The 15,224-nt window shown below is 37.6% G+C and overlaps 1 protein-coding gene across 3 annotated transcripts in view; it reads left to right on the top strand.

Annotated features, from left to right (window-relative positions):
* LRP6 (LDL receptor related protein 6) overlaps positions 1-15,224 on the top strand; it is a 183,793-nt gene that overhangs the window by 19,492 nt on the left and 149,077 nt on the right. For 2 of the 3 annotated variants that reach the window (XM_022577611.3, XM_089920312.1), the window contains exon 2: positions 494-887. The exons of the other annotated variant lie outside the window; for it this stretch is intronic. In XM_022577611.3, coding sequence (XP_022433319.1) covers positions 494-887 — 394 coding nt within the window. The remainder of the gene's footprint in view (positions 1-493; positions 888-15,224) is intronic. 3 annotated transcript variants of the gene reach the window in all.

Genomic DNA, 15,224 nt, shown 5'->3' with positions numbered 1-15,224 from the left:
ATCCATTAGTCTGTTGATGACATTTGGGTTGGTTCCAGTTTGGGTTATTACAAAAAAGCTGCTGTGAGCATCATGCACAGGCCTTTGTATTGACATATACTTCTATTTCTCTGAAGTAAATATCTAGTCTTTTAAGAAACTGCCAAACTGCTTTCCAAAGATGCTGCACCATTTCACAGGCCCCCAGGAGGGTATGAGTGGTCCACTGGCTCCATATGCTTGCTGGTTCTTGGAATGACCAGGCTTTTATCTGACAGACGATTTAACAAGAAAAGACTGTCCTGGGACAATTAATTTCCCCTCTTGCAACTCTTTTGTATTTAAAATGGTGCAAAAATAATGCCTTGTGAAAAGATTTTGCCAGTTTTCTATACATTGATTTACTCTTTATTTTTGATAGTATTTGCTCACTAACACTGATTTGAAACTCAATTTATAGGAACCAAGACATTTCCTTTGTTTTGACTTACATATTTTTCTTTTTTTGTTCTAGCGGCCCCTTTGTTGCTTTATGCAAACAGACGGGACTTGCGATTGGTTGATGCTGCAAATGGCAAAGAGAATGCTACGATTGTAGTTGGAGGCTTGGAGGATGCAGCTGCGGTGGACTTTGTGTTTGGTCTTGGCTTGATATACTGGAGTGATGTCAGCGAAGAAGCCATTAAACGAACAGAGTTCAACAAAACTGAGAGTGTACAGAATGTTGTTGTTTCTGGATTATTGTCCCCTGATGGGCTGGCATGTGATTGGCTTGGAGAAAAATTGTACTGGACAGATTCTGAAACTAATCGTATTGAAGTTTCTAATTTAGATGGATCTTTACGAAAAGTTTTATTTTGGCAAGAGTTGGATCAACCTAGAGCTATTGCCTTAGATCCTTCAAGTGGGTAAGTTTTGCATCATGTACAAAGGTTATTGTATCTCCTTCTCCTGGCTGTTTTCTCTCCATTAGCATAGACACCCCTTACCTCCAAGAGAAAAGAAACATCAGACTCCAGTTTTAGATTCTTTGGGCTTCTTTGTCAAGTAGATTTGAATGTGGGAAGTTAGGTCATGTTCTGAAAGTAAGGTGTGTCTGTAAATAGTTTTGTGTTTCTAGTATCACTTATGGGATAGCCATGTTTATAGTTCTTGGTTTTTCTTCTGCATTTATTTTTTATAATTATGAGAGGATAATCAGAAGGTGGAGAAGAAGGAATGATAAATGAGTAGTATTTGATAGCTCAAGATTATATAAAAAATCTTCTGAATCTTGTACCTTTTATTATATACACAATTGTTTTGTAATGCCTAGTGTTTTTTATATTAAACTGATTTTTTTAATATGTCAGTGTTGAATGAAAAATAAAAATTAGGTTGTTAAATAACTCACTTTTAGTTAGCTAGACGTGTATTTGCCATAAGAGTTTATTTTCTTCCTAAATATTTGTGTTTTTATTATATATATATTTTTAGTGCAGATATTCTCTACAGAACCGCTGATTTTTTTCAGAAAGCTGTCTCTAATTTTGGCAACACAATGCATAGGGATACCATGGTATCCTATTACTTTTTTTTTTTTTTTTTTTTGGCTGCACCGGGTGTGGCATGTGGAACTTCCCCAACCAGGGATCAAACCCACGCCCCCTGCAGTGCAAACGCGGAGTCTTAACCACTGGACCACCAGGGAAGTGCACAAGTTTATTTTCTAATAGAAGAGAAACTTAAAGCTATGGGCAGATCTTACTATAAAATGTGAGCTGTGTCCTCAGGTGCTTCTCTGTTACTGTGTTTCAGTCCTGCCGTCCTCAGGTGCTTCTCTGTTACTGTGTTTCAGTCCTGCCGTATACAATTCCTTGCTATTTATCTGTTGAATACATTGTCATGCCAGAGTCTGTCATGGCTAGGTATAATTAAACATGAACCTGAAATGAGTTACTAGTAATTGTTTAAAATCTAAAGATAAATAACCTGTGAATAACTCTTTTAGTACTTCATTTTCTTTGACTTTCAAGTATATTGGAATGCTTTAAAACGCATTTATAGAAGGCAGTGGATTAATATTATGTAATAAATTAAAATTTGGGAAAAATGAAAGAAAGGTTTATATGTGCTCCTTTCTCTTGATATCAGGCCCTTTTTGGTGACAAAAGTTAAAGAAGATACAATGTTGTAGGAAAATGAAAAGCCTTTTCTGACTATAAAAGATAACATGGGCAATGGTGAGTGAAATTTTAGGGTGAGAGGTTCTGGAAAACACATATATTATGTATACTTTATATAATATATAAAAAATATATTTTTAGAGGGGCATTAAGAGGTATCTGCTAAAGTCAGATGGTCTTTTAATAGAGCATCAGAAAATATTGTACTGACTCTAGTGGTAGGAAAAAGGTTTGTGTGTCCCAAGGAGATCACAGGTGTTGAATGTGCGGTAAACTGTATTGATTGAAGAATTTGCTTCTTGAGAACTTGCAAGGTATTTTTGAGAAATGGAATCTGTTTTGCCAGCCAAGTTCGTTAAGTCTCAGGGAGTGTTGAAATGTTTCTGAGGTTACTGCTTCACAGAACACACAGGGTTTTGGTGCTTTCAGTGGTTATTAGGGAGTAATACGTTGATGAAAAGATAAATAGTTCTTTTTTTTTTTTCCCATTTTTGACAGATTCAATCTTATAACTCTAAGGGTAATGATGGAAATTTCCCCAAATACCTGTTAAATGGTTAGTATGTTCAGAGCTCTGCTTTTTGTGTTCTTCTTGGGGAGAGGGGGAATATCTTTAAGGATTTACTATTTTATTTAAGGAGAGAAAACTTAGGAGAGAGAACTTCTCCTTTTTCAAAGCATGTTTATTTGCATTATGTAGTATGTATGTGGAGAGGGAAAGAGTGTTAAAGGAATTACAAGGGCCACAGAACTCTTAAGGAGGATGGGTGGATAAAATAGCTAGATTATCACAATTCTGGAGTAGCATCTTATTTCTATAAGGGATAATGATTATGTGATAGTACATGGTCAAGGGAGATGAATTTATAGGCAACTATTGACTATCCAGGAGCTGATAATTTAATAAGTAAATGAATCATTCTCATTTTGTCCCCTAAAACTGAGTTTTACTTCTGGGTGGCAGGTCTGATAAGTGTCTTAGGAAGTAAGTTTGCCATGTGATTAAGAAGTATTTACATTAGCGTTTCTGTGGCTTGAATATTTACTAATATTTAAAGTTTGAATTTGCCAAAGACTCAGCTGGTAAAGGATACTGGAAGAATCAATAATAATGTGCTTTGAAGGTAGAAAGTACTGTTATTTAAGCTTCTAAGGGATGTTCAGTGAAGAATATGTATATTTTTCCTGAGGCCTAAATGGGGGTGTGGTCAAACACTCAAAGAAATGTCTTTCATTATTTTTGATGTCTGTAGTTAGTGTTGAGTGTGTTTCTGTGTGTAAATTCACTTCCCCCCTTTAACAATTCTTCTAAAATTTCTTTTACTTTTTTGAAAGTTATTTTGTGGCAGATGGCTAATTTTTAAATTGTGCAACTGGAAGCAAATAGAATGCAGACAAATGGCATCATTTGGTAATTAGCATGATGAAGCGTATTTAAAATTATATTTTAAACTCATGCATTTAAAAATATATTTTATCAAACAGTTTTTCGGTATTGATCTTAGGTTTTATGTTAATGCTTTTAGTTTTAATGCAGTAGTAATTTTGGATTGAGTATATCACTTATCAAACAGAAGAGATGATTTTCAGATTTATTTTTTAGGGGAAAAATGAAGTTTGCTTTCCAGAGAGAGTACATGAAAACAGAGCTGAGGAAAAAGGTGGCTTTATCAGAGTTCCGGGATCCTGGGTTATGAGGTTCAGAAGAGCTGACTGAGCTCTCTCACAGCAGCTTATGTAAAAGGAAAGCTATTGAATGACTGGTATTGTTTGAACCCTGGGAACTGGTGCAGAAATCTGTGTGCTTCTGGATGTATGGAGTTCTTTGTGCAGTCAGTCCATTTAGCCTAGACTGAAGGAAGATTTTTATTTCCCTCCCTAAATTTGGCCTCTGTTAGTCTGAGATTTTTTTTCTTTTGAGTGACTGGCAGTGTAGAATTCTGAATAAGGAGCAGGAAAACGTGTGTATGGAAATTGTTCCAGAAGTGAACAACCATAGCTATAGAAAGCGTATCCTTCCTTTATAGTGAGAGGTGGTTCCTATGTGGCTGCTCCTAATGGTGGAGCTCCTTAATCTGATCCACAGTGACTGTACTAATCTTAGTGATGCTGAGGACCTGCTGTTTCAGGTACAAATAAAGCAGTTCTAAGGGTTTTTTGTTTGTTAAGGATCTTTTCATATTCCACATCATTTTGGATATTTTAAAAAGTTAAATTTTAGTGATTCAGTCTGAAGTGAATTCATACTGAATAGCTTTGAATGATACATATTTTAAAAAGTACATTTTTATCATTGTTAAGAATAATATTAACAACACTAAAAGTTCTGCTTTAAAAATGCTTTCAGAACTAGTTCAGTGGAAAAGGAATGATTTATAATTTCCTTATCAATTATGTACGTATAATTGTCATAACTTGAGTGTGTTTAAAAGTATTTTCTATACTGGTATATCCCAGGTGACTAAAATAGTTCCTGCCACATAGTAAGTATTCAGTAAATATTTCTGAGTGGCTGGACTTTATATTTTCTTTTATAATTCTATTAATTATCCTTGTTAGGGACATTTGTTTTCTAAGCAAATGTAAATTTTAGTATGGTCCTGTGAATTCTAAATCACTATGGCTTTGATTGCAATTGTTAACTTAAAACATAATTAAGATTTTTAGTCTTTTCATTTGAAGTTTTCAAGATCATATTTTATAAAAATACACTCACTGGAGCATGTTTCATGTCACATCTTGCTCTGTTATTTACCAAGCAAGTTACTTCATTTTCTTGGACCTCAATTTCCTCATCTCTAGAATGATGAGTTCCTTTCAATTTTGACATTAAGTTTTAAAAGTCAGACAGTTAAAGAAAGTACTCTAATTTTTAATTTATTTTTATTTTTGGCTGTGTTGCTGTGCGCAGGCTTCTAGTTGCGGCGAGCGGGGACTACTCTTCGCTCTGGTGTGCAGCCTTCTCATTGCGGTGGCTTCTCTTGTTGCGGAGCACGGGCTCTAGGCGCACGGGCTTCAGTAGTTGTGGCACACAGACTCAGTAGTTGTGGCGCAGTGGCTTAGTTGCTCCGTGGCATGTGGAACCTTCCCAGACCAGGGTTCAAACCTGTGTCCCCTGCATTGGCAGGCAGATTCTCAACCACTGTGCCACCAGGGAAGCCCTAAGAAAGTACTCTAATTTTAAAAATCGTATTTTACAATTACATATTCAAGTCTAATTTAGGTATGTTACACTTAGAATTGTGCAGAACAGATTCTTCTTAAAATTTTGTTTCTACTGCCCTTATTGCATATGTCATCACACTTTTTTAGGGTTGTTTCAGCTCTAGTTTAAACCTCTTTTCTAGTTCCACTTGATGTAAACTGAAAAATATTTTAAAATGTCGAAGGATTCTTTTTGTATGAAGAATGGAAAATGTGGCCCATTACTTTTAGGCAGACTATATATATTCAGATACATTTGGAGATAGGTGTTTTTGAGATTACCTAAAAATTGAGAGAGTGTGTAAGAAAAGCCACTAATCCAGGAAATCTGGTTAATAGGTTTAGCTTTACTAGCCTCTGGGATAGGAATCAAGGCCCTTGGAAGTGAAAACATTTTTTTTTTAAGAATAAATAAATGGGGCTTCCCTGGTGGCGCAGTGGTTGAGAGTCCGCCTGCCGATGCAGGGGACACGGGTTCGTGCCCCGGTCCAGGAAGATCCCACATGCCGCGGAGCGGTTGGGCCCGTGAGCCATGGCCGTTGAGCCTGCGCGTCCAGAGCCTGTACTCCGCAACGGGAGAGGCCACAACAGTGAGACGCCCGCGTACCGCAAAAAAAAAAAAAAAAAAAAAAAAAAGAATAAATAAATGTGATGAATTGGGTGATTGGGATTGACATGTATACACTGATGTGTATAAAACTGATAACCAATAAGAACCTGCTGTATAAAAAAATAAATAAAATAAAATTCAACAATTAAAAAAAGAATAAATGAATATGTGTGTATATTTATATGTATTCTTAAATGTTAGTGTTGGTCTTTCCTCTTACAAACATCTTAACCCTCATCCAGTTTTTAATTCTTTATATCTAGTGATATACATCACATCTCAAATTGAGTTTTGATTATGTGGTCTGATATTTTTATGTTCTGTATCTCCAAGGCCCACTTTTATTGAAGGAATATTGAAAGGGAGTATTTGCAGTATGACCTAGCCCAGTCTCTTAATAGCTTTCTTTGCTAAAAGCAATCCTTGCTTGCAGCATTGACCTTTTAATTTATCCTTAACAAGGAGAACAATGAACAATGAAATTTTATGAGAGTAAAGAATAGGATACCTTTAACTGAGTTCTCTGCATTTTGGAGATCTTACATACCCTTGCTGTATTCCAGTATGACTGGCTCTTTAGAAATTATAGCAAATTAGTTTGATTGCTCCTGGTATTTCTGTCATTGAACCTTTAAGATTTTGGAAGGAGGAGTCTGTGATAGCTAATTTGTGAAGTAGGAATAAAATGATTGTCTTGAGTATTTTCTTTTTTTTTGGCAGCATTTGATATTGATACCATATTCCTTTTAGAAATTTTCTCTTAAGACTTTCTCATTTTTATACTGTTGGTTTTCCTACCACTTGGACCACCCTTTCCCTTTCTTTATTAACTCTTTAAGTTTAAAATGCATCATTTTCTATATTCTTTTCCTAAGATCATATCCATTTCCATAGTTTTTGCACAGAAGCAGATAGCCAGTTATCCATAAAGCTCCATATCCTGAAGCACTGGTTCTGAGTATGAAATATCTTTCTCTGAACTCTCAATAACTTACATTTTTAAACGTGTCCTGGTCAATTGGGGAAGCCTATTTCCTGCCCATTAAATCCTGGGACTGGTAGGGAATTTTAAGGATCTTCTAGCTAAATGCCTTCACTTTTTGGCTGAAGAAACTTAGGCCTTTGGCTAAAATAAGAGAAAGATTCTTGTTTGAGATTTTCCAGTTCCACGTTCGGTGCTTTTTTCATCACGAAAGGTATCTTGCTGAAGCCATGTTTTTTTTGCACATTTAATTACTTTAAAAATGCAACATGGTAGCTTTATTTAAAGGAGGATTTTTATAAATTCTCTGTTTTTAGATTTACTCACTGTACTAATTTCTTATTTTACTATATTTTTTTGCATCCCACTTAATCCATTTGTGTTCAGCTTCCTTCTGCTTGCAGTATGTTCTTTAATATTCCTTTCAGCAGAGGTCTGTTGATGGTAAACTCTTGATCTTTGTCGAAAATGTATTTATTTTGTCCTCATTCTTGGAATGATAATTATTTGATTATAGAATTCTTTGTGATAGTTATTTGCACTCAGTCCTTCGAGGGTATTATGACTTTAATTGTTGCTGTGAGAAGTCTGCTGTTTCTAATTATTGTTGCTTGGCAAGTAATTTATTATTATTTTTTCTGGTTGCTTAAAAGCAGCCCTTAAACATCCCTTAATTAAAAAAATATTTATTTTATTTATTTGCCTTATTTATTTTTTTTGGCTGTGTCGGGTCTTAGCTGTGGCGCATGGGATCTTTGTTGAGGCGAGCCAGATCCTTTTCGTTACGGCGCGCAGTCTGCTTGGACTTCTTTCTAGTTGCGGCGCCCAGGCTCCTCTCTAGTTGTGGCGTGTGGGTTTTCTCTCTCAAGTTGTGGCACGTGGGCTCCAGGGCGTGTGGGCTGTGTAGTTGTGGCGCACAGGCTTAGCTGCCCCGCAGCGTGTGGGATATTAGTTCCCTGACCAGGGATCGAACCCATGTCCCCTTTATTGGAAGGTGGATTCTTTACCGCTGGACCACCAGGGGAGTCCCTAAACATCCCTTAATTTTTTTTTTTTTAATTTATTTATTTCTGGCTGTGTTGGGTCTTCGCTTCTACACGTGGGCCTTCTTTCATTGAGGTGAGCGGGCTCATTGCGGTGGCTCCTCCTGTTGGGGAGCACGGACTCCAGGCGGGCGGGCCTCAGCACTCGTGCCTCACGGGCTCTAGAGCGCAGGCCCAGCAGTCGTGGTGCATGGGCCCAGCCGCTCCGCGGCATGCGGGATCCTCCCGGACCAGGGCCCGAACCCATGTCCCCTGCATTGGCAGGCGGATTCCCAACCACTGCACCACCAGGAAAGCCCAATTTTTAAAAAATTAATTAATTAATTTTTAATTTATCTTATGTTTGGCTGCATTGGGTCTTCGTTGCTGTGCGTGGGCTTTCTCTAGTTGTGGCGAGTGGGGGCTACTCTTTGTTGTGGTGCGCGGGCTTCTCATTGCGGTGGCTTCCCTTGTTGCAGAGCACGGGCTCTAGGCGCACAGGCTTCAGTAGCTGTAGCATGCGCGCTCAGTAGTTGTGGCTCACGGGCTCTAGAGTGCAAGCTCAGTAGTTGTGGTGCACGGGCTTAGTTGCTCCGTGGCATGTGGGATCTTCCCGGACCAGGTCTCAAACCCGTGTCTGTCCCCTGCATTGGCAGGCAGATTCTTAACCACTGTGCCACCAAGGAAGCCCCATCCCTTAATTTTTGATATTTTGCAGCTTTGTTCACTTTGTGTCTAGATGTGGCTATGTTTTTATTTATCCTGCTTAGAACTCTTGTTTCTAGAATGTAATCATTATTATTTATTAATTCTAGAAAATTATTATCCATTATTTTCTTACTTACCCTTCATTCTCTTTAGTTGCCTCTGGATCTCCTGTTTGATGTATGTGGACCATGCAATTTTCTGCTTCTTGCCTCTTAATCTTGCTTTCATATCTTCTGTCTATCTCTCGAGGCCACTTTCTGGTTAGTTTTTGCACATGCCTTCCAGATAATTAATTCTTTCTTCAGCTGTGCCTAATTTTACAGTTTGAGTCAGTTGATTTTTTAATATCAGCAATTGTATTTTGCTTTTTTCTAGAAGTTCTTTGTGCCCCTCATTTAAAAGACTTACTATGAGAAAATGTCAGCCTACATGAAAGTAGAGAAAATAGTGTTATCAGTAATATTAGACTTATAAAAAAGTTACAAAAATAGTGTATAGTTCTTGTATAACCTTTACCTAGCTTCCCCTAATATTATATTTTATGTAATCATAGAATAGTTATACCTTAGATCAGGAAATTAATGTTGATACAATACTGTAGACCATATTTGAATTTCTCCAGTTTTCCCCCTAGAGTCCTTTTTGTGGACTAGGATCCCATGTCGCATTTAGTTGTTATTTCCTTAGTCTTTTCTAATCTGGACATTTAACCAGTCTTTGTCTTTGTAACCGTGACCTTTTGAAGATTACTGGCCATTTTGTAGAATGTCCCTCATTTAGGATTTATTTGATGTTTTCTTGTGATTGGTTATACATTTTTGGCATGGCAGAGGTCGTGTTGTGCTCTTTTCTGGGCTTCATATCAGCAGGTGCATGATGTAGATACTGGCGATGTAACATTTGATCACTTGCTTATGGTGGTGTCTGCTAGGTTTATTTATTTATTTATTTATTGTATTTACTTTTTCCCCCCTTGTAATAAATATTTGAAGCTATGCAGTTATCCTGTTTATCATACTTTTCAGCATTTTTTGATGGTTTTTGCCTGCAACAATTATTACTGTGGTGTTTGCCAAATGGTGATATTTCTAGTCCCATTGTTACATGGGACTAGTCCCATTGTTACACTGTTACATGCATTATCAGTTAGAATTCCATCTTAAGGAAGAGCTTTCCTGTCTTTACTATTTATTCATTTATCCAATTATTTATACTAGTATGGACTTGGGCATTTATTTATTCTATAGGTTATAATCCATTAGTGTCATTTATTTCTTGCTTAGTGTTGTCCCAGATTTTGCCATTGGGAGTTCCTTCAAGTTTGCTCCTGTGTCCTTTTGACAGGCCCTCATTATTTTTTAAACCCTTTTTTTTTTTTACTATCTGCATAGCACAAGATGTTCCAGATTCTACTTGTCCTTCTTCTGCTTCACCCTTAGAATCAACCGTTTCTCCAAGGGGCTCTGTTCTCCTTTGATTGGAAAATGGTACTGAGAAATTACGATCTGGAAGCTCGGTGTGTTCATACTGGATTTTCATTGCTTTTAAGTCCTCTCAGTGGACACAGTTAAATACATGTATGTATATACATACACCTAGTTCTGTGTGTTTCTATCTGTATCTATATATTTAAAAAAAGGATTCGTGTTGATATCTCCAATTCCAATCCACTGCTTACAGAATTGTGTTATAGTCTTCTTCCCCCACACTGTTTGTTTGGTAGGTTATTTTTCCAGTCTTTGATAGTGAGAAACCTGGTTCTCATTATCCACAATGTATTTTCTTATTTGCTCAATCCTAGTATACAAGAATTTCAGAATTGCTAACCTCTACTCTTGTGAGAAACAAATTTATTGTCTAGAATACACTACTATGAAAATACTGTCAGTAGAGTCAAAATACTGTTTTCCAAATTTATTTAGGTACTTTCTTTTCTTTCCCACCCAGTGCAGTGTGGCATTTGTAATATATTTAATACTGTTTGTGTTCCATTTTGAATCCCCCCCCAGTATCCTGGTTGATTTTAATTATCAATTTATTTTGGGGTTATATGAAATAATTACCATGTTTCTAAGAGTTAGAAATAACACGAAAAGCTTTACTCAGAGTAGTGTCCGTCCTCCCTGTCCTTCTACCATGGTCCCATTTTCACTTTCTTTCCAGCTTGTTCCCATTTGTCCTCTAGGATATCTTATTATCATTTATTTCTGGTTTTATCTTCTTGGAATTCTTTTTTGCACAAATGAGCTGATACATATACATTTTCTTATTATATTCCTTTTTGTTCTTACATGAAAGAAATACTAAAGACTTTTTTTGCACTTTCTTTTTTAACTTAATAATATATCCTGAATATCACTTCATATCATTTCATAGAGCTCTTCCTCATTCTTTTTTTTTTGATACTGCCTCGTATTCCATTGTGCGAATATAGCATAGGTTATTCAGCTACTCTCCTGTGTTCAGAAATTTAGGCTGTTTTGTTAGCTGAGGTGTTGTAAAGCAAATCACACAGTGACATCTCACTTTATGTTGCATCTCTGAAAAATAGACACTTTTCTCCATAACCGCAGTACCATTGTCTTCCACACACCCCAAATGCACAAGTCTTTAATATTATAGTTTACTTATTCCATATTCTGATATCTTTCATAGCCTCAGAAATGCTGTTTTATAGTTGGCGTGTTTGAATTAGGATTTAAAACAAGGTTCATAAGTTGCATTTGATTATGTCTCTTTAAGTTTCTCTAGGACAGTCCCCCCCATCTTTTTATTCCTCTCAGTCTCTTGACTTATTGAAATGATTCTACAGTCGTCTTGTAGAATGTTCCAGATTTCTTTTTTTTTTTTTTTTTTTTTTTGCGGTACGCAGGCCTCTCACTGTCGCGGCCTCTCCCGTTGTGGAGCACAGGCTCTGGACGCGCAGGCCCAGTGGCCATGGCTCACGGGCCCAGCCGCTCCGCGGCACGTGGGATCCTCCTGGACCGGGGCACAAACCAGCGTCCCCTGCATCGGTAGGCAGACTCTCAACCACTGTGCCACCAGGGAAGCCCATAGATTTTGGGTTTTTTAAGAGTTATTTGGATGTTTGACTTATTTTTATTCCTTTACTTTTCTTTCTATCTATTTATTTATTTTTGTCTGAGTTGGGTCTTTGTTGCTGTGCGTGGGCTTTCCCTAGTTGCGGCGAGCAGGGGCTACTTTTCGTTGTGGTGCACGGGCTTCTCATTGCAGTGGCTTCTCATGTTGCGGAGCATGGGCTCTAGGTGTGCGGGCTCAGTAGTTGTGGCTCATGGGCTCTAGAGCGCAGCTCAGTAGTTGTGGCGCATGGGCTTAGTTGCTCCACGGCATGTGGAATCTTCCCGGACCAGGGCTTGAACCCGTGTCCCCTGTGTTGGTAGGCAGAATCTTAAGCACTGCGCCACCAGGAAAGCCCTCCTTTACATTTCTTGTAAAATTAAAATTTATGATAGGAGGCTTTGTTTGCAACGAATTCAGTGTTTTGGCATAAATGCTTCATGGGTAGTATTGAGTACTTTGTATTCATCACATCAGAAATGTTTTGTCCTACTTATAGTGATGCTAATATTCAGTAGATTCAGATGATGAAAGTTAATATTCGTATTATAATATTGAGCTGTTCCTCTTATATCCTTCATGCAATCTGGGAGATGATCCTTTTGTACCATGCCAATATCCAGTTCCTCATCTGTTGATTGTTTTAACATCCACGGAGTATCAGTTCTTGTATTGTTGTGCTAGGGATGTCTGTTACTGTTTTATGATGTCTCGTCCCATGTATTTTAGTTTATTTTTTATGTGTTTTAATCATTTAAATTACTTATAAATGTCTGTCAGATTGTTCACTTGTCTGAAGTTCTTAGAAATCCACTTCTGTGCTTTGCTATATTTGCTGATTCTTAAGGTGAACTGTTTCCTTAGGTGTTTCATAGTTTTGAATTGTGAGCTGATCTTCATAGGGGTTGTCTATGAGAATTCTGAGTGGCTTCTTGGCGGGGCGGCGGGGGTGCGCATATTACTCCAGAGAGGTTTGTTTTGCCAAGCACCCTAGAGGTGTTTCCAGGGACCGCTTTATTTTTAAACTGAAGTATAGCTTACATGTACTAAAATGAACAGCTTTTCAGTGCAGTTTTGACATGTGTGTATACCTATGTTATCACCGTGTTCAAGCAGAGAACATTTTTTCTATTTAAGTTTTGGAATTTGGAGTTCCTGTACAGCGTAGACAGAATAAATTCAAACTCTAAACCTATGTGAGGGCATCTTGTGATTACAAAGTCTTTGGTGATTTTTCCCACATTTTCAGAGCCTAGGCCAAGACAGAAAATTTCTTTGCCTCCTTCTACCAATGACAGATTTTTTTACTTCCTTGTTCCCCAAGGGTCTGTGCTTTGTGCAGACATCTTCTAACTCAGTGCTTCTTGTGTGTCAAGGCCTTGTCTTTTTCCCTGCTTTGCCACTGAAACAGAAGTTGCTCAGTTTCTGAGATGAGAATAACCTGCAGGGTGGCTGTAGCATCAAGCGTGTACTGCTTTTTATTTCCCTATTAATTTTTGGCTCTGTAAGAGATTTCCCCTACTTTCATACCTTAGTTGTACATTTAAAGGAGTGTTTATGTATTTTTATTTTGTGTATATATGTGTATCAGTCCGTTTGGGCTGCTATTACAATACGCCACAGACTGAGTAGTTTATAACGATAGAAATTTTATTGCTTGTCAGCAGCGGTCCCCAACCTTTTTGGCACCAGGGACCGGTTTCTTGGAAGACAGTTTTTCCACGGGGGGTGGGGGGATGGCTCAGACGGTAATGCGGGTGATGGGGAGCAGCAGATGCAGCTTCGCTCACTCCCCCGCCGCTCGCCTCCTGCTGTGTGGCCGGGTTCCTAACAGGCTGTGGACCGGTAGCGGTCTGTGGCCCAGGGGTTGGGGACCCCTGGTGTACAGTTCCGGAGGCTGGGAGGTCCAAGATCAAGGCACCAGCTTGGTCCACTTCTGGTGGGGGCCCTCTTCCTGGTTCATGCACCTTCTTTCTGTGTCCTTATGTGGTGGAAGGGCCTAGGGGTCTTTCTGGAGCCTCTTGTATAAGGCACTAATTCCATTCATGACAGCTCTGCCCTTATGCCTAAGCACCTCCCAGAGGCCTCACATTTTAATCCTATCATTTTTGAGGATTTCAGTACAGGAATTTTGAGGACCAGAGCAATGTATAAATCAAGTAAAAAGACTTACCAGTGGTTCTAGGTGTTCTAGGTGTTTTGTAAAAGGAGGGTTTTCTGGTTATGCTGTTATCAAATTACCAGAAATAGAAATTCTAACTTTTATGTTTTTAAATATTACCTTTTCTTATTGTGGATATATGTGCATGATAGTTGAGCATTATTCATACTTACTGATATGTGTACTAATGACTTCTTTTAATTATAGGTAGGATTATATAAGTAACTTCAAGGATCATGAAGTGGTTTATGACCTGGTATAGATCTGGTTCAGTTAGATTTTATGACTCAATTCTAAATGTTGTCTTAATTAGTCACCTTTGAATGTAATTACATCTTGTAAAGGGTGAAAATGTATCCCTTTAGTTTTATTGAAACTGAACATTTCTGAGTATTTTTGTTAGGGGAAGCTGGGTTCAAATTAAGTATACATACTAGATTAGGAGTCTGTAAATATTTTGGAAAATATATTATTTTTTCCTTACCTAATCATAGAAATTATATGCTTGGGATTGTAATAAATTTGTGTAAAATGGCTGATATCTAGTCTGATTGACAGTTGAGATATTTTTACTTTATTGGCATAAGAAATTTTGATGTCTTGAAAACTCACTGTTTTCTTTGCTTATTTTAATTAACTTCCTAATTAAAATGAAGCCTATCTTCTACCCTTTACTCCATTTAAAAATTATTTTCCAGAAAGCGTTGCAAATGGATATCATGCCAGATACAGCAATAAAATTACATTTGTGTGGAAACCAGTGAATAGCATATAGCAGCCTGGCACTGGTTTTCATAATTTTTGATGAATAGCAGATGTGCACACTCTGGCAAAGCGGAGCTGTAACCACATGTATTTAATTCTTCAGTATCAAGTAGATATGTTTATTTCTCTTAATTCAAAGCCCAGATAGAACCCAGAGCCAAAATAAATTAGAGGCCAAACAGACTACATAATTGGAGAGTTAGCAATAATTGTTGCTGAAGAGAGATTTCTCTTATGTGAGCCTGTAACTTGGCTTTTGAGAAGCCATAGGAGGTATTTATCAAACACTCTTGCATTTCCTAAAGGATACTTTAGGTATCCTTTTGGCTTTTAAATATGCTGATGAAAAGTGTTTGTAGAATATATTACACAACTAGTTGAATTTAGCAACTTTATTGTTAAGTGCTTTTAGGTAACCATAGGTTACTAAGCTAGGTTAACTGCCCAAACAAAAACAAAACAACTAAGCCAAACCAAACTGACTCCTTAATATGTGTACCCCAGTTATTTTTTGTTTTTGGAAAGAGTCCAGAATAAAATGATGTAGTCA

This window comes from Delphinapterus leucas, chromosome 11 (assembly GCF_059928025.1).
Source record: "Delphinapterus leucas isolate spDelLeu-1000000601 "Yukka" chromosome 11, BTC_Dleu_Yukka2, whole genome shotgun sequence".
Lineage (NCBI taxonomy): Eukaryota > Metazoa > Chordata > Mammalia > Artiodactyla > Monodontidae > Delphinapterus > Delphinapterus leucas.
Note: the sequence above shows the minus strand (reverse complement) of the source record. Positions and strands in the feature narration are given on the sequence as shown.